This window comes from Spinacia oleracea, chromosome 6, assembly GCF_020520425.1.
Source record: "Spinacia oleracea cultivar Varoflay chromosome 6, BTI_SOV_V1, whole genome shotgun sequence".
In the NCBI taxonomy this organism is placed as follows: Eukaryota; Viridiplantae; Streptophyta; class Magnoliopsida; order Caryophyllales; family Amaranthaceae; genus Spinacia; species Spinacia oleracea.
In genome coordinates, this window is record NC_079492.1 from 145,927,389 (window position 1) to 145,953,767 (window position 26,379).

The 26,379-nt window shown below is 34.4% G+C and overlaps 1 protein-coding gene and 3 long non-coding RNA genes across 6 annotated transcripts; 3 read left to right on the top strand and 1 right to left on the bottom strand.

Annotated features, from left to right (window-relative positions):
* Positions 1-354: 354 nt before the first annotated feature.
* LOC110795695 (uncharacterized) lies at positions 355-6,567 on the bottom strand. 3 transcript variants are annotated; one of them, XM_022000712.2, is made up of 10 exons: positions 6,207-6,567; positions 5,573-5,632; positions 5,435-5,474; positions 4,743-4,921; positions 4,244-4,282; positions 4,036-4,125; positions 3,867-3,927; positions 1,401-1,525; positions 858-949; positions 355-757 (listed from the first exon to the last, which is right to left on the bottom strand). In XM_022000712.2, the coding sequence occupies exons 1-10, from the start codon at positions 6,252-6,254 to the stop codon at positions 643-645; spliced, it is 849 nt and encodes a 282-aa protein (XP_021856404.1). In that variant the 5' UTR covers positions 6,255-6,567; the 3' UTR covers positions 355-642. The 3 variants fall into 3 exon arrangements, with proteins under 3 accessions (XP_021856404.1, XP_056687577.1, XP_056687578.1); XM_056831599.1 differs by lacking the exon at positions 6,207-6,567 and adding an exon at positions 5,722-6,163; XM_056831600.1 differs by lacking the exon at positions 6,207-6,567 and having other exon boundaries at positions 4,743-4,928.
* Positions 6,568-11,568: 5,001 nt separating this feature from the next.
* LOC110794758 (uncharacterized) lies at positions 11,569-13,116 on the top strand. Its single transcript, XR_002535115.2, has 2 exons — positions 11,569-11,726; positions 12,762-13,116. It is a non-coding gene; the product is annotated as an uncharacterized lncRNA (long non-coding RNA).
* Positions 13,117-18,560: 5,444 nt separating this feature from the next.
* LOC110794750 (uncharacterized) lies at positions 18,561-20,077 on the top strand. Its single transcript, XR_002535114.2, has 2 exons — positions 18,561-18,732; positions 19,799-20,077. It is a non-coding gene; the product is annotated as an uncharacterized lncRNA (long non-coding RNA).
* Positions 20,078-24,714: 4,637 nt separating this feature from the next.
* LOC110794746 (uncharacterized) lies at positions 24,715-25,406 on the top strand. The gene is made up of 2 exons (XR_002535113.2): positions 24,715-24,964; positions 25,085-25,406. It is a non-coding gene; the product is annotated as an uncharacterized lncRNA (long non-coding RNA).
* Positions 25,407-26,379: the final 973 nt, after the last annotated feature.

Below are 26,379 nucleotides of genomic sequence, written 5' to 3' on the forward strand. Positions count from 1 at the left end.
CTTGGATTTATCATTTACCTAATTTTCCACAATATAGTTTATTTTTGCTACGGAAGAAATTGCGAAAAAACAATTTAGTTAGAACCTTAGTAAATTTGTAATATTCATACTTCGTACAATAAGTATATACACGCAAATACGCAATGTGCACGTAAAACATTCAAGTATAAAAAAACCAGTAGGGTGTAGTTCAGTGCATATTCATCTTCAAAAGTGTTGGTAGTAAGGAGTAGTTCCATTTAACCTCATAAAACAATAGAAAGAACTTGGGAAATACTCCGTAATCAATTTGATGAACCGTGCTTCATTTTAGAGAAGAGAACTCTTGACATACCAAATCAAAGACGAACAAAATTTTGTTATACCAAATAGAAATTTCATCATTGCAACAAAAATGTGTACTAATTTACTATTATGCCTTGGACTTCGAACATTGTAGTCTCTCACCTGTTCCCGGAATTAGAGGAACATGGCTACATCTCACATACTCCATGTTACAGAGAGATTGCAGGTCAGTAAATGAACATTTATCTATAACAAAAAAAAATTGGGAATCAATGTTCTATATAATCCTACTTCTGGCCATTAATCATGTACGGAGCATAACTTGGGAGGGAGAAGAGATAAACAGCTTGCCTAATGTTATACATCAGTCAATAACAATGATGATACAATCACAACATAGGCCAGAAAAAAGAAAATGGCAAGTTGGATGAAGAACTTGGGGTTTTCTCTCACGTTTGGTGCTGTCACCGCCCTGTTCAAACATAAATATCGATTCTTTTTAGAAAGAAGACGGTCAATTCAATCGACTTTTATCTGATGTATCCCATTTATAAGTGAATGACGATTATTACCTTGCAACACGTTGAGAAAGTCTTTGGAAGGGTAAGCTCTGAATGAAAACAATCCCTGGGCCTGTTAGAACGGCAGTCACAAGGTTGTCCGCCTACAATGTCACAACAGTCGCTCATAAGCTTAATTTTTTCATTATTGACATGTATGCAAACTGTCAAAATGTGTATCAAGCATAGCACATAGTAACAAACTTTGAGCAATACAGTGTGAGGTAAGCATTGGCAAGCTTCTATCAAGTACTATTAATATTCCAGCCATTCGTCCATTACTAACTGAGTCTGATAAATAAAAACAGCCATTTTTCTCAGCCAAAAAGGCAAGAAAATATTGCTGACAAGAGATCACCAAGAGCGGACCTACCGGTGATGAACCTAATGACAAAATTAATAAGAATGCCCTTGCAAAAAAAAAAGGGGTAACAGAGCACACTACAACAGAAAAATAAAAAATAAAATAGCAAATTTGTTCTAAAACAGGGAGACTATGTATAAACCGCACAATCCAGGTCAAGAGTGTATCCTGCAAACACAGAAGAAACTTACCCCAAAGACACCCCTCCTCATAGGACCATTATATTTAACATCAACGTTGATAGTGGTTGTGACAGCAACTATACAAGATGCATCAACTGCAAGTACTTCCCCCACCTCTAGGTTTTTCTGCACAACTGAAGAAAGGATAAATGTGAGACAATGTTCCAAGGAAATTACAACATATTAGACTTAAAGCAACAAGTGAAATTGAAAGTTCATATGACTAGACAGAATGAGAAATGCTGCATGTCTATTGTCTTGTCTTTAGAGAAGCTAGTAAAGTCTGTTTGGTTTCACAACAATCAAACAGCTTTTATCCTTAATTTGTTACTGGCTCATACAGCAATATCATGAGTATGCAACATAAATAATACAAGAAGGAAGAGAGGGTGTAAAAGAATTATGGGAAAGAAAGGGCTAGCCATGGCTGATTAAAGATGAAATCAAAAGCTTGCTGGGAATTACCCATGAAACAATAACAAGGCCATAACTGCGACATCATGAAATAAAACTGACAGGAGATTATTTACACCAAAAACACCCCTAACAAAACAAAAACCTTCATAGAGTTCAGCATGTCACCTTCAAAATGATGTTGTAATGATACTTACCAAACTGACAGAAGACACTAACAGAAAAAGAAACAAAAGCAAACCATATAACAAAATTAATTCTTGATGATGATTGTATTACAAAATTTCTAGTTATATTACAGAAATATCTGATGATGACTACGATATGTATTTTGATAAAATATAAGAGCAACACTTCTACCTCCAAAAACCAAGATGCATCTTTACAATATTAAACAGAATTTTCTTTCGAAAATTTTCAACTTAAAATTTTCCCCTGCCAATTTATTTTCCTCGCAAAAGTTGGAAAAAATCTATAGTATTGAGTAGTACATTAGATTGCATATACTTACTCTAATTCACTATAGCCTATAATTTGACTACAGTATTTCAGAAAATCATGTCAAAGTGTAATAAATTTAACTCCAAAGAATCAACTATGTAGTAATCAGAGTAGGACAATGACAATAGTAGGCTAGTAGAACCTTCAGACAACCAAAAATATGTTAAAAACAAGAGGAAAGATTTTTCCTCGATTTTTTAAAATTACGTGTATATGGCTTCCAATGGAGCCAAAGGTTCATTTGTTCTTTTGGTTGTGGGATGTAATGGACTAAATCAAAATGACTCTTAAAACCTCTTCACTTCCTTTCCATGAAGTAGAAGATGGTCGTCCCGTTGTCGTCCCGTTATTGCTTTTGGGTCAATTAGAAACAACCTCTATGCAATTGCAGGGGTAAGGTTGCGTACGTCCGACCCCCCCTTACCCCGCTTCTCGCGGAAGCCACTTTGATGCAATGGGGTAATGATAATGATGATAATGACGTGTATATGGCTTCCACCCCCTCCCCGTAAAATCCTACTCAAAGATATGTGAAGACATATAAGACATTGCAAAGCCTTACTCCTGATACAACAAAGAGGTTCTTTCCAATTGACCTTTGATCCGAAATTCAACAACAATGCAATGTTTCACCATTCAAATAAGCACAGTTTGATTATGTGATTAATCCAAAGACAGCAAATATTGGACTTTTAAGCTCTACTGAACTTGAATACTAAGACTAAGTCACAGCAAGCCAAATCTGAAACTACAAAGTCTGCAATACTGCATGCTTCTGTTTGACACATAAATTTGTTTCTAAGGAGCTAATATTCCATAAAAATTATTGTAAAGAAGGACACAGAAGAGACAAGCTTTCCTTCAAAGTTGTCTGATTGGCAAGGAATAATTCCTGTATAGAAACTCAATATTTATAGTTCCTACTGAAATACAGGTTGATGCAGCATGAAACTGTATATCAAGTTTTAACAGCAAGTAAATAGTACCAAAGCATTGATGAATCCTACTATATAGCCCTACTACCAACTACTCCAAAATAACACAGGGTTTGTACTTTGTAACTCTTAAAATATAAGAAAGTGGTTAAATACAGAAAATCACACCTAGCCAGTGATCAGTCATTTCCTTGGGCAATTAAAATCCCCCGGCTGCATTTTTTAGATCTTTATATCCCGCTATCATTTCACTAATCAATATCTATATATGTATGTATGTGCTTGTGTATGTACTTCCTCCATTCTTTATTAAATGACACAATTGTACTTTTGGCACTATTCATATAATATACTTTGACCATCAATTGTGATTTATACTTAACAAAAAATATAGTCATGTGGGGTCTTGTTATAATCGTCTCATCCTATAGATTTATAATATCAAACTTTTATAATTTTTAACCATTGATAATAAAAGGTATTAATGGTTGAAATATTGCATTGGCAAACGTGACAAAAAAATTGTGTCATTTAATAAAGAATGGAGGAAGTATATAGCACTGTGCAGTTTTAAACTAACCAAAAAGAAACCTCCACCGAAATCACAAAGTAATAAAACACATACCTGAGCCACTCCCGATAATGAATGCAAGTCCTTGTCCGGACAGCTTCTGCCGCAAAATAGCCTTCAGAAGTAAAAGAATCACCATCAATATATAGGGGGAAGCCAAAAGTTACGTTCCCTCTGATCAGCAGTTGCAAAACAAAAAGACGCAAGTTAGAAAGTAACTGACCTCTGCACCAACAACACCGTTACGTGCCCTCTGATCAGCAATTGTATTAGTAACTTTGACATCATTTACTGAGCACAAAAATGCATCCGGCTACAAATAATGATGAAAAGTGCACATGGAAATCAGAACAATTATGTGACGCAAGGAAATATACGTGCCCATATAACAGACAGAAAGCAAAGAACTGGAGTGGAAATATCAGATCTACCTGGCATCGAAGTTCTCCACCAAACACTGCCAGATCAATCTGTATAACAAAATGGAGAATGAAAACTTATAATTAGTAAACTGTTAAGAGTTTTTACAATATAAACAAGGAAAATTTGACATTCACAGTCCCAGAAATTGACGGTCTGCTTTAAAAAGTCTCAACTTTTGATTAGCTCGATTCCAACTTTTGGGGTGTATCTTAAAAAGGACTGCACCCATAATCAACAAGCGTTAATATAGTCATGTAAATGCGAGCAGGGGGTGTAATGAAAAAAGAAAGAGGCAGCAGGAAAAGGTTTTTGTGGCTATGTTAACCGGTTGAGTAGGTTAATTATGCTTGAGGACCGATTTGAGATGATACACCTAATAGTTGGGACCACCCTGAATTAATCAAAAGTTGAGACTTTTTAATGCAGACGGACCATAGTTAGGACTGCTGATGTCAATCTCTCCTATAAACAAAGAACAAAATAAATATCACAATATGGTGGACCAACCGGTAGAATTCTAGCAAGTGAAGGAGCAGCAATTCCGACAAATCCATCACTAGAACCGGAATTAAGAAGAACAATGCTGGTCACGGACTTCCCAAATATCCACTGCCACACCCCTACCTCTTGTTCAGTGATGTAAACATTGTCCATTTGAACGGATCCAGATGTATAGCACATTGACCCTGCAAACTACAAAAATTATTTACCCAGACAACTTACGGCAGAAAAGAAACAATATGTAGGTCAATAGATAAAGCGATAATAAAACGTAAATAAGTTCTCATTTTGTGAACCAAAGAAGGTAAAATATTCGAGAAAAACAGACGGAGTACTTTGGCATTAGGAGAAACAATAATTTAGACCATATGCAAGCATGCATTGCTCGTATGAAAATCGCAAGCATACACAACAGAAAAATTGAAAATAAAACAGGTCTACCCCGACCACATTAACATCTGTTCTCCACCAAACTGTCTTCTGTACTGAAACCAGAAACCATTTGCAGCCAAAGAACAGGCAGAAATTATAGCATAATTTTGCAAATAGAAATTCAGTTATTGTCATTGTTGGAACGCCATAACTAAACTTCAATACACCCATCAGGGTTATTATCAGGAAAGAACACAAATGCTGACACTGAAGCATCTCCGAGATTCCAACTCTACAAGAAATCACAGTAGGTAGAAGAGGGATACCTGGTCGAGCAATAACCCTCTCCTGTGGCTTCAGCATAATCTGATCATAAATAAACCACATAACTTAGCCTTACATACTAAAGCGACATAATTTAGAAGAAGTAAAGGATGCTAGATTAGATGGATAGTTGGTGACACCTGAACTATCTGAGCTTCTCCACCCAAAATCTGGAAAGGTGTGACAGCATCTTGGGGACTCTGTATGATGCAGCATTATGTTAAACTATGAACCATACGAAACGACAACACATGTAACTTGTAAGCCTACTTACAGTGCTCCCTCCTACCTAAGAACGTAATCTAGACGCTTCTTACTCACATTCAACCAGACGAAGATAAAGACGATGGAGATGTCCATTAGTAATCATCAAATTCATTGGTGGCTAGTATTCAAACTCCTATCCTTCAATAAATTAACACAGAGCGCCAAAGTTGATGCACCACCACTACCAGCACAACCGTTTCCGGGCACGGCGCAATTCATTGGTAGTCAATGTAGTAGCCTAAATATAAGTTGCACTAATGCAAGCTTGGCAATTTATTGTTAATCTGAACAATCCTCACAAATGCTTACACCATACACTACAACTTGACAATTTACAGTTTATTTGCACATGAATCCAGCAGCGTTAAGCAAGAATTTCGCTATCTCCAACATCATTATTATCCAAATATCAGATAAATTAAAGTTCTCATTTTCCCTAAACTAAAACCCTAACTAGCAAAATGATAAACATTAAAAAATCAAATCAGTATAAGAGAGAGAATTTACCTGGTAAACATAAGGCTGGAAAGGAGTGTTGAAGAACGGAGCTGCCATTGCAAATTCCAACTCTACTTCACAACAAATCTCCAAAAATAGTTTTAAAAAAATCGACAAAAACTTTGATGATCGAAAATTTTCACGTCGACCACATCAAATTATGCGATAATCGATAGAATTGGTAATAATGTTGTTTGATTTTTGGTGATCAGATCCGAGGTAAATCGAATTATTGAGTTTCCGCGAAATTTTTAGTGTTGAATTTATTTATTTTGGTGTTTTTTTTATCTTTTTGGGGGAGATCATAAAATTAAAAAGAAAATTCGAGGAGAGAGAAAATTGAAGACTGTGTTTAAGAGAAATGCTCAATTGATCACTCTGATGGCTGAGTATTACGGTTTTACCCCTTGATGAAAGGGTGCAGTTGTCAATTGAAAGGGATGATTTGGGGTTTGGGGGGATGCCACGCTGGAGTAGAAGTCGTAAGTGGTGCTGATGAACTGGCGAAACTTGATTGGTTGAATGTGTTTGACTCTACGTGTCGACTACACCGTACTCCAAAATATGGTTTATACACCCAGGTGCACAATGCTCACTGTGCACCCTCTTTTGCAAAGAACATATAGTTCAAATACAAAAAACATATTGTTCATATTCAAAGAACATATAGCCAATGAACATATAATTCAAATTCATAGAACATATAATTTAAATATTTCACTAGTACATGTACATTGAAATCCTTCTAAATGTTCAACAGGGTGCACAATGAGCACTGTGCACCCGGGTGTATAATCCAAATTGCGGTACTCTTTCTAAACACGGAGATAAAAATGGGCCGGATTGTAGGAATTCGAAAGTGATTCAGCCCGTAAATGTACGGATAGATCTGTCAAAAAAGATCTGTATTTATTTAAAGGATATAGTTACATTTTTTAGACCATATTTATTTAAGAGATACACTTGTCACTTTTAGTAAATTATTAACTTCATCATCTAATTAAATAATCTATCTAATATATCATAAGTCTCCCCACCATATTAAACAAATAATTTCATAACTACATCCCCCACCCTTCTAAAATAACATGGTCCTCACTTGTTTTACTTATTAAAATATCTACATCAATCCCACTTGTTTTATTTCTTTATTTCATTCAATTTTTTATTCTTAATACCCGTGTCAGGCCAAGTGTATCCTTTAAATAAATAGGGAAAAAGTTTTACACATTGAATTAAAAGTTAAGGACTAATTTGGTACTCTCTCCGAATCTAAATGTTTTTCCCATTTAGAATCTTGACATTATTCATAATGGAAGAGAATCTTATGAATTACGTTCAATATATAAGAAAAATATAGTCATGTGGGATATTGTTTGATTCGTCTCAATGAATACTTTAACGATATGAAAATTTTATAATTTTTAATAACACGTAACTATCAATATTAACGACGTAAAATGTGCAGTGGCATGTGTGCCAAACAGAAATGGGAAAAACATTTAGATTCAGAGGGAGTATTATTTTTCAGCTTTCTGTATTTTACAAAACTAAAAACTAAAATATGGAAACCATAAAAGAAGTAGTTTCCAGTTTTCCGTTGTAAGTTTTCAAAATCCACATAATTACTATAAATATGATTATTTTGCGTCATAATTCAATCTAAATCATATACTACCCGATATATATATATATATAGTAATGTTAGCTTTAGGATAGACTTGATCAAAAGGCGGGTTAGCCGGGTTCAGGTCGCGCATCAACCTAAAAGACCTGTCCATTATATCGGGTTGGGCCGATTTTGTGTGACCAAGATCCCTATTTTGGGCCAATAATAGCGGGGTTTTCGGGACATACCAAATTTGTGACTAAAAATGTAATTTTGGGTTGTCCAAAAACAGGCAAAAAAATTAAAATTAAGGTCAAGCCTAAAAATTCTGCCTAAAACCCGCTAATATTCGGGCAGGATCTGGTCAGACCAATGAGATCAAGTTAATCAGGTCTACTTTAGGACAAGGTAGAGTGACAGAAGTGTACAAAAGTACAATAGACGCATCCCTCAAAATATCAATACAAAAATCAGAATTTTATATACAACCAAAAATACACACTATCTAAGGAAGTTGTTTTTTCGGATATCAGATATGTGTGGCCTGTGGGCGAAAAAATAATTTGGGGCCCTATATATTTAAAGGTTTACAATAAAAATAATTTGTAAATTGGGTATGCTTTTTATTAAAAGGGTGATATGATACTACTCTCATACAACTTGTTTTTTTTCCCTCTTTTTTCCATTTATTAACTCTATTAAAAACATACATAATAGTACTTCTATAAGGTTTAAAACATTCGATCTTGTATTATTAAACACGAATTCCAATATATCTCAAACATTAATTATCAAAATAACATCTGAAAATAACAAGTTAACAACGAAATATGTACGGGTCGCAAAGTACGTTGGATGAAAGAAATGTATTGGAAAAATAATTACTCCGCATGTTCGTATTGTACAAGAGTTTTAGCAAGTGTATGCAAATTTTCGAGCTATGTGTTAAATTAATTTGATAAAATATACTATGACTAAAAATTCAATTCTTTTTTCTAAATCCTAAAATTAAAATATTAAATAAACAAAAGAAGAAAAAAAGTTAGTAGGACTGGAAAAGTCGTTGTGCATGAAAAATGACTGACTTTATTTTGGTGTATTATGTTTGATACAAATTGAGAAATAAAAATAGCAGGTATAAACGTGAAAGAAATTAATAAACTTTAGGAAAAAAAAGTAACGATTGCGGAATCGAACCCGCGCATATTCCATCTTTGCAGTGAGTTACTTCTATGCGCATTAACCAGTGAATCAAATTTTGGCATTTGTTAATATGTTCAATAAGAATTAAATGACATGTTATCTGGTAGATTGCGTTGATTTCAGGCCTTTTCCCTTGGGCCCAGGGCGAGTGCCCCTTATGCCCTGCCCAAGGGCCGGGCCTGTAATGAATATTGGTGTATCTCTATTATATAAGCCAACAGCTGGGGTTAATTTGGTAAATACACTTTTGGTGTCCCCAATTAAAAAGACTAAATTACCCTCAATTCTTCCACATTATGCGTAAATCTCTCTTCCAAATACGCAAATTACATATTAATATATTATTGTTATTCCACATTATGCGTAAATCTCTCTCCCAAAAACGAAAAACTGCTTTCAGATCTCTCTCCAAAATTGATTATAAAAAAAATTCTGGTTGATTATAAAAAATTTCTGGTTGATTATAAAAAATTTCGATCGATTTATTCAAATAATTAAAGGGGATTCATTTTGCAAGTCCAAAACCGCATCTCCATTTAGTTATTGTTAATTCAGCTTTTCTAATTCAAAAAAGGAATTGGGTATTTCCATTGATATCTTCCACAGCCATATAATTCGAGCTCTATGCTTCACCAAAAATACCCACAAGCATTACCAATTAACTATCCAGAAATTTATAAACCCAAATCATCTTACTATTTTCGCCTATTTTCTCTCTCCTCTGTTTAACCACCGCGGCACCACCCTTCTGGCCGCCGCCTCCACTTCCAGCCACCACCGTTCTGACCTTCAAACCGGCATCACCTTATTTTCAGTCGCCGGAGTCCACCCTGCTGCACCGCGTGCCGTCAATATTACGGAGCTGCTGCGCCTGCTTCAATTCCTCTTTATCCTTCGCTACTACTCATATTGCTATTACCCTTTGAATTAATTAATGTTGGATTGGTAAACAAAGTCAATTGAATTCTAATAGAGTGGGCCATTGGTTTTATCCAAGTGGGCTTGGTCAGAATCTTTTCTTATTTGTTTTCTATGTTTGAACAACACCTCCAGTTTTGTTTGAGAGTTAGATATTTCATTCCTGTTTTCCTTTGTTTTGTTGGTAATGAATGTAAAATTAAACATTTATTATTGCTACATGTAACATACTAACATATGGTAAAGTAATTTAGTGCAGTACAAGTTTATGATGATTTGGTGCACAATTTTTACAAGTTTTTGTTAGGGTACAATTTCTGCCTAGAGCTTATGTTGATATTACAAGTAAAATATACAGGGATATATCAAGATATTTTTTCCGCTATTTCTTGGGAATAATGAGTAATGACGTTTGGGTTTGTTCTCAATCAACTGTGACAGTAGTAATGTGCTTGCTTTTCCTGTCTAATGACGATTTAGTACATTTATTTCCTTAATGTCTATTGGCAGAGGATAGACAGTGTTAGCGTTAATATACTATTGGTAGCGAATTAAGGGCATGGGAATGTTTTGGTTAGGCAAATTGATAGGGAAAATGTTTGGTTGACTCTAAGGGTTGGCAACCCCTAAGATACATATAACATAAAATAATATATATGCATAATTAATTGAAGAGAGAGTGTTGTATGTAAAGTTTCAATGCATTTGTAACCAATTAAAATTCAATATTGAAAGGGTTACCAACCCTTAGGGTCACTCTATCATTGTCTGATTGACAGGAAACTTTGAGAATGATTGAAACCGTAGATGCATATTGTTGTCAGAAATAAGCTTATTTCAAGTATAGCTCACGAATAAATTACATATATAGTCAATTCCTTACTTTTTGGCTTATGATGGATAAGTGCCAACTATCGGAATATGCATCGATGATGACTAAATGGTCGTTTATTATCAAGTTGCCCTTAGCTATTTAGCCAGGTTGTGGTTGTGGTTGTGGCATGTGGGTATAGTTGGGCCATAAAATTAAGGAAGGTTGAAGCCGCAGGGAAGAGTTAAGGACTTGAGTTAAGGACTTGAGCCGATGACGGGAATTGAATGAAGATACACAATCATAGTGTGATTATCACGAGTAAATAGGATTTCTATGCTTTTGATAAGGACGGAGCCGCTAGGCAACTCACATCAGTACAAGGCTAGCCGATCACAAAATCGGATATTAATTAATTACTACTACTTGATTAGAATACTACTCTTCATCTAAGTAAACACTAAATAGGGGATCTCTATTATATAAGTGAAGAGATGATGTTGTTTTAGTAAAATCACTTTTGGAGTCCCCCTTTGTCATATTCTTCACTTATATAATGGAGATTATGTATTTTTCCCTTTCAAAATTCTTTTAAGATAAAATAAAAGAATTATGAAATTTTTGTGTTATTTGTTAATATTGATGATATGATCTTGATTTTACATTATGTTTGCTTAGGGTGATCAATTTTTATTTTTTATTTTTATATTCGCACGCATCGCGTGCATATAAGACTAGTTGCGTATACGCCAGCCAGAAAAGTACTCCATATTTAATAGTGAGTTGATTTTACAAACTGTAAGACATTATAAATAGAGAAGTGATGAATGGAAATTGAAAAGCCATCAAACAAATAGTTTAAGTACCTCTCAAAAGCAAAATTAAGCTAATTATAAGAGATTAAGCGGTTGTTTGATTATCAAGATGACTTTCCCAAAAAATATGAAGCCAATGTTATTTGTGCTACTGCTCGTTATCATGGCATCTAGTAATTATCATGCCTTATCGATCCCTTCCTTTAATTAATTTAACTAGTTTTTGGGCCCGGGCGATGCCTCGGGTTACTACATTAAAATATTTGCATTTACAGAGTACTTATTAATTTTTATTTTCACAATGATGACATGAAACATACCATGTCTTAATGGTAAAAGCTTTATTGTTTAAACACAAGGTTGGAGGTTCAAGCCTTATGCAAATCATATTTGAAAATTTTTTATGTATGTGAAGACCACTTGGAATGAATGATTCATAGGCAGAGCGCCACGTGTCACATAAACATCTTTAGAAACGCCTTTTAATATATAGTATAGATTGCTAGATATATATAGCTAATTATATTTGTTAGTATAGCTAATTATATTTGTTAGTAGTAGCTAGGGGTGTTAATAAGCTGAGCCGAATATGTAAAGGCTCAGCTCGAGCTCGAAGTTCGTTGAGCTTGGGAAATTAAGCCCAAGCTCGAGCTCGAAACATTAAAACCGAATGAGTTCAGTTCAGCTTGAACCTCGATAGGCTCGGTTGAGGCTCAATAGACTTGTTTGAGGTTTGATCATCAAATGTTTAATTAAGAAACATGCTAATCAAATTTTCCATGTTTTATATCTTAAAAATAGATATCCATTAAAAGATAATTTATGCAAAAAATAATTTTATAAAAAACATATGTATTATAAAGAACTTGAGCTTGTTCACGAGCGATTGAGGTGAGCCATTAATAGCTTAGGCTTGGCTCCTTAAGATCTCAAGCCGAATCATAATTCGACTCGAGCTTTGACCGAGCTTTATCTGAGCCGAGCATCAAATCGTCCGCGAGCATGCTCGGCTTGTTAACACCCTATAGTAGTAGTACTAATGAAGTTTTGACCTATTAGTTAAGTTTAAATGCATGTATACGATGTCTCAAGTTAGAATCACTTATCCCCGGCCATCCCCATTTGTATTTTTTAATTTCTTTGTGACTCATCCGCACTAAAAAAAAATAAAAAAATTTATAATTAATGAGGTAATTTCAAATTTGCAGATTTTGCATCAGGGGAGCAGCATTGGTGCACCATGCAAGGTTACCCATGTGGTAAAGGTTTAAGTCCATGTTGCGGCGAAATGTTTTGTAATGCGGCAGTTATTGGTACTTGTTGTACTCGTGGTTTTATATGGCATTCATGCGGTCACTAGTCAATGAATCAAACTTATGGCTAGATGGATGAATGAAGGTGGTGTGTGTTTGTATTGATTTCTTGTTTTTCTGATGCTTTCTTGTATTATTGTCATTCGTTAATAACGTACGTACCCTATGTGTGTACTCGTATCATGTATTTCTGTTTCTTATCAATGGTAATGTTTGTACAACCCATGACACAATGGGCCTTTCTTTTGAACTCATTTCTGAATTTATGTTCTATATCATTCTCCCATCAGAAGTACTAATTATTAAATACGGAGTAACAAAAGGCCAATAATTGTTGATTAATTCCGTCGTGAACCCGTCATAAAAGGGGGTCGTCGTTAATGGTAAATCCCGTCGTTAACCCGTCGTAAAAGACATTTGCGACGGTTGTTCCCGTCTTTGTTAGGTTGTTATCCCCGTCCCAAAAGCCCTTTTGCGACGGAATTTTTACCCGTCGTTATTAGGTTGTCATAAAAGATACAAATTTTTGTAGTGTGTATAGACTATAGTGATTACAAAAGGGACCCGCTCACATAAAAAATGAACCTTGTGAGCAGTTAGCCCACCATTGGTACAACAATGACATAAGCAGTTGTTAAGACCTTGTACCTATTTTGGGCTACGTAGCTCAAAAAGAATATAGCTCAAATAAATAAATTATTTAAATTAAATATTATATGAAGCTACGTATTGTAACCCACCAATTAATGTGATAATTTGTAATTTTAATCAATTGTAGTTAAAAATTTGATGTGGCAAACTTCGCCACAACATCTTGTAGCTCATCATTGGAGTTGCTATTATACCTTCCCAAACTTGATGGTATTGATAAAGATGGATGTGGGTCGGGACGGGTTGCATGTTGAGCTTATGTGTCTTGGGCCTAGATGGGTCCGACCCCATGTCAAACACACTTGTTTAATGTTGGGCGAAGCTGAAAATTTCATAAAGGCATCACAAGCACGACCCAATTAAGCCCATGTGCCCTCGTGCTAAGTCGGACTTGTACCTTCGCCCCCAAGCCTAATTTCACTTGATTTAACGTATTTTGTCGTGATGAATCATGTCGTTCCAAAAAAATAAAAGTAATAAAATAAAGAGTAGACAATTATGAAGAAAAACAAGAGAATTGAAGGAAGATGCTACGGAGTATATGAATTATTGGTGTATACGCCAGCTATACAAGTACTCCATATTTAATTTTAGTTCAAATCATATGAAGTCAGTCGATTAATTTTTAAAGACATTTGGAGCAGAGTCTTTCTATATGCTTTATATAAATAATTACCTTTTAAGTTTATAAATCATTGGTATTACAACCGATTGATCAATTCCGTCCAAAAAAACCCCGCATCCAGCAATTAGAATGGAATCTGCATACCAATAATATCATGGCCTAGTGGTTAAGACTGGAAAAAAAAAATGTCATCTGCATGTTTTATATGCTGTATGGTTTTTGATTTTTTTCTCAATTCATTCGACAATTGTTAATTGATCAAATTTTGACTGTTAATCCTTCTTCTCTATCTGTTCTTCCTATTTTGATTTTTTTTTATTATTATTTTATGTCTAACAAGAAGATGTCAAGATACAAGAACAAAAAGAGACGAGAGAGTAATATTTTAAAAAACATCTCTAGGTTTTGTCTTAAAAAACAATTCAACATAAGTATTTTCATTAATTATATTCCATCTCAATAGGTGATCCCATGTTTTCCCATCGAGTAAATCCGGTGTATACGCCAGCTAGACAAGTAAACAAGATGCTATACGGAGTATGAATCATTGGTGTATACGCCAGCTAGACAAGTTCAATTTTTAAAGACATTTTTTTTAGTCTTTCTATGTGCTTTAAGGAAAAAGGAAAAAGATATACATAATTTATTTTATTTTTTTAATAGGTAAGAGAAGAAGGGACCCTAACTGAATCAGCACCTAGCACAGGTTAATCAGCTCAGTTCCGCAGGTCATCGCTTGAGCCACTCCCAAGCATTTCGCAATTGATGGGGCTCGAACTTGTGACCTCCAAGTCACAAGGTGAGTTCCCCACCAACTCCACCAACTTATGTTGGTTAAAAGATATACATAATTACTCCGGACCTTTTAAGTTAAGTTATTGGTATTACTTTCCATAAAAAAAAATGGTATTACTTCCTCCGTTCCTTAATATTCGGTCCGGTTTGACTTATTAAGGCAATTTAATTTGACTTATTAATTTATTAGGTGGTAGTTGATAATGATGCATTTTTTTAATATACTTAGTGGGAAATTTGTCAAATAAAGGAGTGGGGGTGAGGGTGGGGGTGGATGAAATTCTGTAATATTTTCTTAGAAAGTAGGAATATATGTGAGTTCAAAGTAAATAAAAAAATGATATAATATTAGTAAAAGTATGTCATTTATAAAAACGGAACGAGTATTAAGGAACTACGTACTCTACAAAACAAAAGTGTGTCGAGTATTAAGGAACGGAGGGAGTAATACAAAATGATCGATTCTGTCCAAAAAAAATTCCCGTATGCGACAATTAGAATTGGATATGCATGATTTATGCTCCCGTATGTTGATTTTTTATCAATTCATTCGGCAGTTGTTAATTGATCAAACTTTAACTATATTAACCCCTTCGTCTCTATTTGTTCCTTCTACTTTGACTTTTTGTCCAATAAAAAAATGTCAAAATACATGAACAAACGGAGACGGGAGAGTAATAAAAAAAACGGATATTTCATGAAATACCCACGAGTTTTACCATTATTCACCAAACGCCCATCAAGTTTCAACAATTCATAAAATACCCCTCACAAATGACTTAATACCCCAAGTACCCCTTTATGACGTCATCATCCCTAATTAACTCAATTAACATCTAATTAACCCACCCATTTACCCAATTTTTCATAATTGACCCATTTTTTTTCCTTTTCCTTTTACTTTTTTGCTTCTTCCTTGACCCTTCCTCTCCCCTTCCTTCTTCCCTTTCTGCCATTGAAGCCACCACCACCACCTCCTAAAGTCGTTGCCTCCTCCACCAACGAAACTCGCCTTCTCTTCGCCCAGATTTGAACCGCAACCCCCTCGCCTTCTTCGCCAGAAATTTCTGTTACCATAGATTGACGACGAGTGTGGCGGCGGCGTTTGAGCAAAGTAAGGCGAGCGAAGGTGAACCATGAGGAGCGAGATCTGACAGGAGGAGGCGCGGCATTTGAGAAGAATACAAAGAGCGGAGGTGCAGCATGAGGAGCGGGATCTGACGGAGGAGAGGCGGCGGAGGAGGCACTGCAAGATCTGAAGGAAGGAGGCACAACGGCGTCGATTGGGAATATAATGGAGGAGATTTGGAGAGTCGATCGGTGATGGTGAGTTGAGAAAGAGGTGGTGGGTTGTAGGGGAGGTGAGAAGGAGACAAAAATGGCTGTGAGCAAGGGGGGCAGCCATGGCTCCCTCGCCGGAATCCTTGAGGGGGGGTGGGTTAATGGAAAAAGGAAGGGGAGAGAGAGAAAATAAGAAATAGGTGGGTTAATGGGTGGGTTAATGGGTTAATGGGGGATTAGGGGTAATTAGGGATTAGGGGGGTTAATTAAGGATTAGGTGGATAATTAGATCGTAATTGGTTGATTATGAAGATGATGACGTCATAAAGGGGTACTTGGGCTATTAAGTCATTTGTGAGGGGTATTTTATGAATTGTTGAAACTTGATGGGCGTTTGGTGAATAATGGTAAAACTCGGGGGTATTTCATGAAATATCCGTAAAAAAAATGTATCTAGATTGCGTCTTAAAAAACAGTTCAATATAAGTATTTTCATTAATTATATTTCATCTCACTAGGTGATCCCATGATTCCATGATCCCATCTGGTAAATCCGTAAAAAAAATTGTAATAAAATATTCCATTGACAATCAAATTAAAAAAATAACCCAGATTTAGATGAGGATTAATTAGCACATCTAGCTTGCATACACAATGTATATTCCCTATTTTTTAATTTCAACGAATTTCATTATCAAGAGTATTAAAGGGTAGGGGACTAGGGGCGAGCACGACAGATCCCTATTAAAATTTCAACAGGTTTCTGAAAATAAGAATCGGAAAAGGTTGTAAAACTTGCAACAGGTTTCGGATTAAAGTATCATGTTACGTTATAGATTTAAATAAATTGATGTCATTTTTTTTTACGGAGTAAAAAAAACTAATTATAATTTTGTATGTAGTTTGGGTTTAAATTGTTATTCTGTTATTTATATATTTTTTAAAACGAACTTGAATTGTTTTATGTTTTGGGGACAATCTACTATTTTTATTTGGTTCCGGTTCAAGATTTCAGGTACTCACTATTATAATCGGTGTTTACAGGGAACCCCGCTCCCAAAAAAAAAGAGAGAGAGAGAGATAGATGGAACCGAAGCCTGTTGCAACACGTTCTCAATTTTGTTACAGAACCGTAGGTTTCTTACAGATTTTGATTCCGATTCAGGTGTACCCTGATTATTTGCTCACCCCCTACTAGGGGCACCTAAAAGTCAAATACCTTAAGTGCTGATATTTTTTTTTTTAATAAAATAGAGATATGCTTACTATTTCATTGCACCAATAAAATTCATTACCAAGTTCCTTCTCGATTATCAATTTTATTAAAATTTTAATTTAGAAAAATGTGGACATCAACTTCTAGCTAGCTCCCTCTCTCATTCATTTAAAAAAAATTCCACTAATTCTTATCGCATCTACTTTTTCAATAAAATAACAATGGATATCAAACAAGCACTTATCAACTAAAACTTTATGCAAAAAGTAAATGTAACGCGTAATTTGGAAAGGAGGGAGTACAAAAGTACAAGAGGCGTGCCTCTCAAAATATCAATACAAACAATATTCAGAGTTTATATACAACGAAAAATATACACACTGTCTAAATTAGATTCTAATCCATAGGAACTTGAAAGTATAAACTTTCTTCAAAAGGAAACTCACTAATTCGTTCACTATTGTTCATATCGGTTGTATAATACGCAGCAACTTAGTTAATACTCTAGCTTCAACATCAACATAATGCTACAGAAGACATTATCAACGTAGTTCTAAATATTATGTAGGAAAAATTGATATTGACAGTTCTAATTATGGCCACTTTACTTTAAAGGTCTCAACTTTTGATTATTCTAGAATTGTCGTAACTTTAAGGTGTGTTTTGCCAGAATGGTCCTTTAGTTTATTAAACTGTTAATATATTATTCCATTACTTCATTTAATTAAAAAATATGATTATTGCATGAGAGATACGAGTCTTAATCAAGTTACTTAGCACTTAATTTTAATTAAGGGACCATTTTTGGAAATGACTCTCTATAGTTGGGACCACTCTGAGATAATCAAAAGTTAAAACCTTTTAAAGTAAATCGGTCATAGTTGAAACAGATAATATCAATTATCGAACATAATTGGGACTATAATATCAATTATACTTCTGATCTCAGTCTTTTTTTTATATAAAAAAAGAGTAGCAAATGACGAAGAAAAAACAAGAAAAGGAAGGTGCATGGTATATAAATATTGGTGTATTACGTACGGAGTATACGCTAGCTAGAAAAGTACTCCATATTTAATACGGAGTAGTAATGAGTTGATTTTACACATTGTAAGACATTATAAATAGAGAAGTGATGAATGATAATTGAAACGCAATCAAACAAATCGTTAAGTACCTCTCAAAGCAAAATTAAGCTAATTATAAGAGATTAAGTGGTGATTTGATTATCAAGATGGCTTTCCCAAAAAATATGAAGCCACTAATATTTGTGATACTGCTCGTTCTCATGGCATCTAGTAATTATCATACCTTATCGTCCCTTAATTAATTTAATTGCTAGATACATATAGCTAATTAATTATATTTGTTAGTATAGCTAATTATATTTGTTAGTAGTATCCAGGGGTGTTAACGAGCTGAGCAATGACCGAATCTGTAAAGGATCGGCTTGAGCTCGAAGCTCGTTGAGCTTGGGAAATTAAGCCCAAGCTCGAGCTCGAAACATTAAAATCGATTGAGCTCGGTTCGGCTTGAACCTCGATAGGCTCGGTTAAGGCTTAGTAGACGCGTATGCCTGATATGAAGTTTGATCATCAAATGTATAATTAAGAAACATGCATGCTAATCAGATTTTCCATGTCTTATATCTTAAAAATAGATATCCATTAAAAATTAATTTATGCAAAATTAATTTTATAAAAAAAATCTATGTATTATAATAAAGAACTCGAGCTTGTTCACGAGCTTTCAAGGCGAGCTATTGATAGCTTAGGCTTGACTCATTAAGATCTCAAGCCGAACCATAGTTCAACTCGAGCTTTGACCGAGCTTTATCCTAGCCGAGCATCGAGTTGTTCGCAAATAGGCTCGACTCATTCACACCCCATAGTAGTACCAATTCAATGAGGTCTTGGCCAGGGACGAAGCTACGTTTGGGACCCAAGGGGGCAACGACCCCTGTCAAAATCCTGCAAGTTAATATATAGTATCAATAATAGTTACTATGATCATGGAATTAAGCTGTGTTGAGATGGCTGAGTAAGGGTGGTAGAAGCCAAATAACCTGGTTTGACTCCCTATATTACCAAAATTGACTGTTTGCTTTTTTTTTTTCTCCTTTCGTTTGCTACGACTCACTTTATTACCAAAATTATGGTTTTAAATTTGGCCCATGTAGAGATGGATTTCTGATTCCGTCCCTAATTCTTGGCCCTATTAGTTAAGTTTAAATGCATGAATACGATATCCCCAGGTTAGAATCTCCCATCCCCATGACCCATCCCCATCCCCATTTGTAATTTCTATTTTCTTTGTGGCTCATTGCACCAAAATGAAATTTATGAGGTTATTTCAAATTTGCAGATTTTGCTTCAGGGCAGGAGCAGTGGTGCACCTTACAAGGTTACCCATGTGGTCTGGGTTTAGATCCATGTTGCGGCGAAATGTTTTGTAGTGCGGCAATTAGTGGTACTTGTTGTACTTTTGGTTTTGTATGGCATTCATGCGGTCACTAGTCAATGAATCAAACTAATGGCTAGATGGATGAATGAAAGTGTTGTGTGTTTGTATTGCTTTCTTGTTTTTCTTATGCTTTCTTGTATTATTGTCATTCATTAATAGCGTATATACGCTATGTGTGTACTCGAGTCCGGATCTTCTGCAGGTAGAGTTTTATCTAAACCATACATTTTAAAATCAATGGCTCATATTGATTAGAAAAAATAGGGGAATTTTTGGAAAGATAATATTTAAACCATTGATTTTTCATTCAATGGTTGATATGCTCAAACTCTATCTTGAAGAGTTATTTTAGAACTCTAGAGGATTGTTTCTTGCCGATGCTAATGTTTTGTACAACTCGTGACACCATGGGCCTTTCTTTTGAACTCATTTCTGTATTTGTGTTCTATATCATTCTTCCATCAGAAACTACAAATTATATATTGCCTCCGTATTTTTAAAAAGTGATACACTTGGACCGGCACATAGTTTTAGGAAAGGGAGTAGAATTATTAAAATAAGATGAAAGTGGGGTAGTGGGTGAATTATTTATTATACGAAGTAGTAAAAAGATGATGTAAATAAGTGTCGGGACCACAAGAAAGAGAGAAATATTAATATTCTAAATTAGGTCCCGTGCACGCACGGTTATTTGAAAATTATTAATTGACCATCTTTTTTAACTGAAATATTTATCCCTTAAATCTATTGCATAATTAATAAATCTCGAACATACTCATTTTATCATATAATATACAATTTTCGATCTATTACGTATTATATATTTTATATGTTTAATATGATGATTTGACCAAATTAAATATTTGATATGCTTAATATGAACAAAATATTGAGTAAGAATGTTTTTTATTATTGAAATGACTATCTGACTAAATATTACCAAAATTGTCTAATAATGTCATATTTAATAATCCTATATTTTTTTTTCTATTTATAAACATTTATACAAAAGGAGAGAAAACAAAAATAGAATAAAGTAAATATTTTTTTAGGAAGGGGTTTTTGGAGGGAAAAAGCGAACCAGAAATTGACACGTGTAATTCCTGGTGTCTCTTTTAGTATATAGTAATAGATTGGAAGCGGGGATCAAAACATATCAAAAAAGAAAAGTGTATCTCTTTTTAAAATACGACCGTTTAAGAAAAAAAGTATCTTTTTTTAAAAAATACGGAGGGAGTACGAAGTACTATATAAACTATTTATAGGAAAAATTACTTTTAATAATCCAACATTTAAGCCATTTGCCAAAATTAATCCAACCTTTTGATTATTTTTTATTAATCCAAGCTTTATACCCCTTTAACTTTTGTTGCACCTTACCGGTTACCAATAAGGTTTAGCCGGTCATAAACGATAATGTGGCATTGTACCGTTAAAACCTTATGTGGGTCCCATTTATTCTTTAAAAAACCCCACTTATTGTCATCTCTTTCCCCTTATTTCCCCTGCTCTATCTCCTTCAACCCCTTTATCATCTTCGTTCGTCCAACCCACCATGAAAGCTCAAACTTCTTCTTCATCCATGCCACTCTCACAGTTACCACCATTATCACCCCTCAATTCAACCTCCGATCTCGACTTCCCCACCTTTTTCTCCACTTAAATGTTGTCCTCATCTCCCATAAATCCCCCAAATCCGCCATTAACAACAACAACAACAACAAACAATAATGTCTTTCTCCCCCATTATCTATCTTCGTATTTCTGGGTGAGATTAGCGAGCATTTCGTCGGCGGATTTCTGGTCGAAATCGTCGACATAGAAATTGTCAACTATGGCGCCATTATCGTTAACTATCCCCGTCCTCTCAAGCACCAAAAACGGCAGTAATGGTGGCGGCGGAGTGGTAGCATTGAGAGGAAAAGGGGAGGGAGAGAAGGAAGAGAAGAGGAAGAAGAGAGAGATGCAGAGGAAAGAGAAAACAGTGATTTTGATGAAGGTTGGAGCTTTGAGGTGCTCCATGGCAGTGGTGAGAGGAGTAATGAAGAAGACGTTTTTAGGAAGGTCATATGAAAGTTTTTGACCGGTTTAGGTGGTTTCCAATTTTTTGGATCAATAAAAATTAAAGGGTATAAAGCTTGGATTAATAAAAAATAATTAAAAGGTTGGATTAATTTTGACAAATGGCTTAAAGGTTGGATTATTAAAAGTAATTTTTCCTATAAACTATAGTGAACTTCAGCATATAATGGAAAAAAATTGTTAACAAACAGTGAAGATATATACGGAGTTCTACATATTAATGGAAAGTCGAACAAAATTAAAAATTTATTTTGACCTAGAATTTTATTTTTGTTGATTATAAATACATCAACAACGATAGTCTTATCGACGGTTTTTTTTTTGGTGAAGAACTTATGGCTCTTGTTCCTAGGCTGTGTAAGGGTTGTTGATAATTCTTACCCCGTAAGAACTTTGATGTTGAGCAACCATTGTAAAGTTTGTAATGATATAAATCTTGGAATAATTTCATAATGATAATAAATCTTGGAAAATAACGTGTAGCATGCGTACCACGAACATCATATATGGGTGTATAGGATCTAAATTGTGGATCAAGTCTACCCGTTACACAGCTTTTTCTTAGCTATGCAGCAATAAATTATTGGCATTTCTTAGTTAAGTTCTTAATGTCTAAACTTAACCGAACTTATTTTATCTGAAATAAGTCGAACATAACAGAATTTAAGTCCATCAAATGTGGGCTATGGTCCAGCTTCTATAATTGCTAAGGATACATGGTAGTTGAGGAAGTAAACGGTTACCAAACTATGAATAACAGCAGAAATGCAATCACAAATTCACAATAACTAGTCCTCAATGTTGTAGAGTCATGCTTATAATCTCAAATACAATGTACATAATATTGCACTAGGTATTACGTAAATCTCAATTGCAGTACGTATTACTATATTCTTATAACAAAAATTGCTTCAATAATGGTCTTTTTATTGGTGTGTTATACCTTGCCAAACTGTGTTGATAAAGATGGATGTGGGTCAGGACGGGCTGCACGTTGAGCTTATGTCTCTTGGGCCTAGATGGGTCCGACCCATGTCAAACACAAGCACGACCCAATTAAGTCGACATGCCCTCGTGCTAAGTCGGACTTGTACCTTCGTCCCTAGGCCTAATTTCACTTAATTTAACGTGTTTTGTCGTGATGGATCGTGTCGTATCCAAAAAAAAATTAATAAAAAAAGAAGTAAAACAAGAGAATTGAAGGAAGATGCTATATGAATTATTGGTGTATACGCCAGCTAGACAACTACTCCGTATTTAATTTTAGTTCAAATCATATGAAGTCAGTCGATAACTTTTTAAAGACATTTTGAGCAAAGTCTTTCTATATGCTTTACATAAATAATTACTCAGTTTTTGGGTTCGGGCGATGCCCGGGTTACTACATTAATAACATTCACTTTTAGTTATATGTGTTTTTTTTCAAATAATAACATGAAACATGTAATAGCTTAGTGGTAAAAGACTTTATTGTTTATACTCCAGGTCAAGGGTTCAAACCTTAGCAAACTATATTTGATTTTCTTAAATGTATATAAAGATTACATGGAGCGAACTACCCATAAGCAGAGTGCCATGTGTCACGTATACTTTCTCATAAACGCCTTTTAATATATAGTATAGATTGTTGGTATTACAACCGATTGATCGATTTCGTTTGGTTTTTGATTTTTTATCAATTCATTCGACAATTGTTAATTGATCAAATTTTAACTATTAATCCCTTCATCTTTATGTGTTCTTCCTATTTTAATCTTTTTTTTTTGTCTAACAAGAAGTTGTCAAGATACATGAAAAAAAGAGACGAGAAAGTAATATTAAAATAATATCTCTAGGTTTTGTCTTAAAAACAGTTCAACATAAGTATTTTCATTAATTATATTCTATCTCAATAGGTGATCCCATGCTCCCATCGAGTAAATCCGGTAAAAAAAATTGTACTAAATATGACATTGACAATGAAATTAAAAAATAACCTAGATTTAGATGAGGATTAGCACATCTAGCTTGCATACACACAATAAATATTCGTTGTTTTTTTTTATTTCAACGAATTTCATTATCAAGGGTATCAAGGGATAGTGTGAGCACAACAGGTACCATGTCAAATTTTCAGGAACCAATACCTATTTCAATAGGTTTCTGAAAATGGGAACTTGAACATGTTGCAACAAGTTCTTGAAAATGAGAACCGAAACTTGTTGCAAAACCTGCAACAGGTTCCGGTTTAGAGTATCATATTATGTCATAGATTTAAATAAATCGCTGTCATTTTTATCAAAAAAAAATCTAATTTATAATTTGAGCTATGATAGTTTTGTAGTTCGGGATTAAATTGTAATTTTGTTATTTATATTTTCCAAAAACGAGCTTGAATTGTTTTATGTTTTGGGCTAATCTACCATTTTTATTTGGTTTCGGTTCAAGATTCAAGGTACTCGATGTTAGAATCGATGTTTACACGGTACCCTTTCCAAAAAAAAAAATGAAACTGGAACCGTAACACGTTGCAACATATTTTCAATTTGGTTACTAAAAACTGCAGGTTTCTTACAAGTCGATTCTGATTCAAGGTACCTTGATTTTTTGCTTACCCCTACAAAGAGACACCGAAAAGTCAAATATCTCAATCCTTAAATGTTTCTTTATAGAATAGAGATAGGCTCATTAGCAACTTCCTTCTCCTATTATCAATTTTATTAAATTTTTATTTTAGAAAACTTGGACATCAATTTCTAGCTCTTGTAATTGGTTAGGATAATAGAGAGTTGACTTTACACTAATGTAATTAGACATTATAAATAGAGAAGTTGTGAATGAAAAGCAATCAAACAATTTTTTTTCAAGTACCTCTCCAAGCAAAATTAAGCTAATTATAAGAGATTAAAAGAGATTAAGTGGTTGTTTGATTATCGATCAAAATGACTTTCCCAAAAAATGTGAAGCCACTAATTTTTGTGCTTCTGCTCGTTTTCATGGCATCTAGTAATTATCATACCTTATCTATCCCTTTCTTAATTAATTTAATTTAATTAGCTATATATATATATATAACTAATTATATTTGTTAGTAGTAATATTGATTAAGTGATTTCAAACTTGCAGATTTTGCATCAGGGCAGCAGTGGTGCACCTTACAAGGTTATCCATGTGGTCAAGGTTTAGACCCGTGTTGTGACGGACTATGGTGTAATGCGGCAGTTATTGGTACTTGTTGTGGTGGTAGTGCGATGTGGTGGCCGTTATGCGATCGCTAATTAGTGAATCAAATGATAAATGGATGGTGTTGTATGTTGTATCGATTTCTTGTTTTTCTTATGTTTTGTTGTATTATTGTCATCTGATAAACACGTACATTATGTGTGTATTTGTACGTGTTTCTATTTCTTGTTCGTTATCGATGTTAAGAGTGATGGGTTGTTGATCATATATTGGTAATAATGTTTGTACTACCCATGGTCCCAAGGGCCTTTCTTTTGAACTCATTTACGAATTTATGTTTGTATATATATCATCATCCCATTATAGCTATCAATAAAATAATTTATACGTTCTTAAATGTTAGTTGACTTTTTTTAAGTCTAAACTCAATACAGAAACCATATTACTCCGTACAGTTGCTAACTTGCTATCGTGGAAAAACATTGTAATGTAGGCTCCGTTTGGTAGGGCGTAAAACGTTTTCATGAAAAACGATTTTCCCCTTTTTAATCATTTTACGTTGTTTGGTTGGGTGAGGGATGTAAAACAATTTTACATGACTCCCTCAAAGGTGTAAAACCCTTTTCCATTTGAAAGGGAGGGAAACTACTTTTCCTTTTTTCCTCCTTACCTCCTCTTCTTTTATAGGAAATAGCTTTTATATTATTATTTCAATATTTACTCTAACTGAATTCTGTTATCAGTTAGTTAGAAGTCCTCTACTGACTAGTATTTATACCCTCTTGTATTGCTTGAAACTTAAGCAATTCTTTCGGTTCAATCTTAATGTGAAATTCTCTCTGCTTTGCTTCCCTAAATTCTTCCAGTTTCTTCATGGTATCAGAGCTTAATCTCTGTTAAGAGGTTGAGGTTTCTCTAAAATTCGAGAATTGTATTCGTTGATCCTGATTTCTTAAACTGAAAGTGTTTGATATTAGAGAATTGCTGAATTTCTGTTGCGAAATTTCTTGCGATTGCGAAATTTCTTGCACAAAAATTGATTGAAAGGATTATTGCTGGTGTTGATTACTGCAAATGGCGATTGAAAACAATGACAGTGATGGTTCTCAAACAAATTCTGGAGGTAACAGCAACAATTTTGATCCTTATTTCATAGCTAATTCAGATAATCCTACTTCTACTTTAGTTGCAATTCCATTTTCTGGTGTGAATTTTGTTCGCTGGAGTAGAAATGTTAA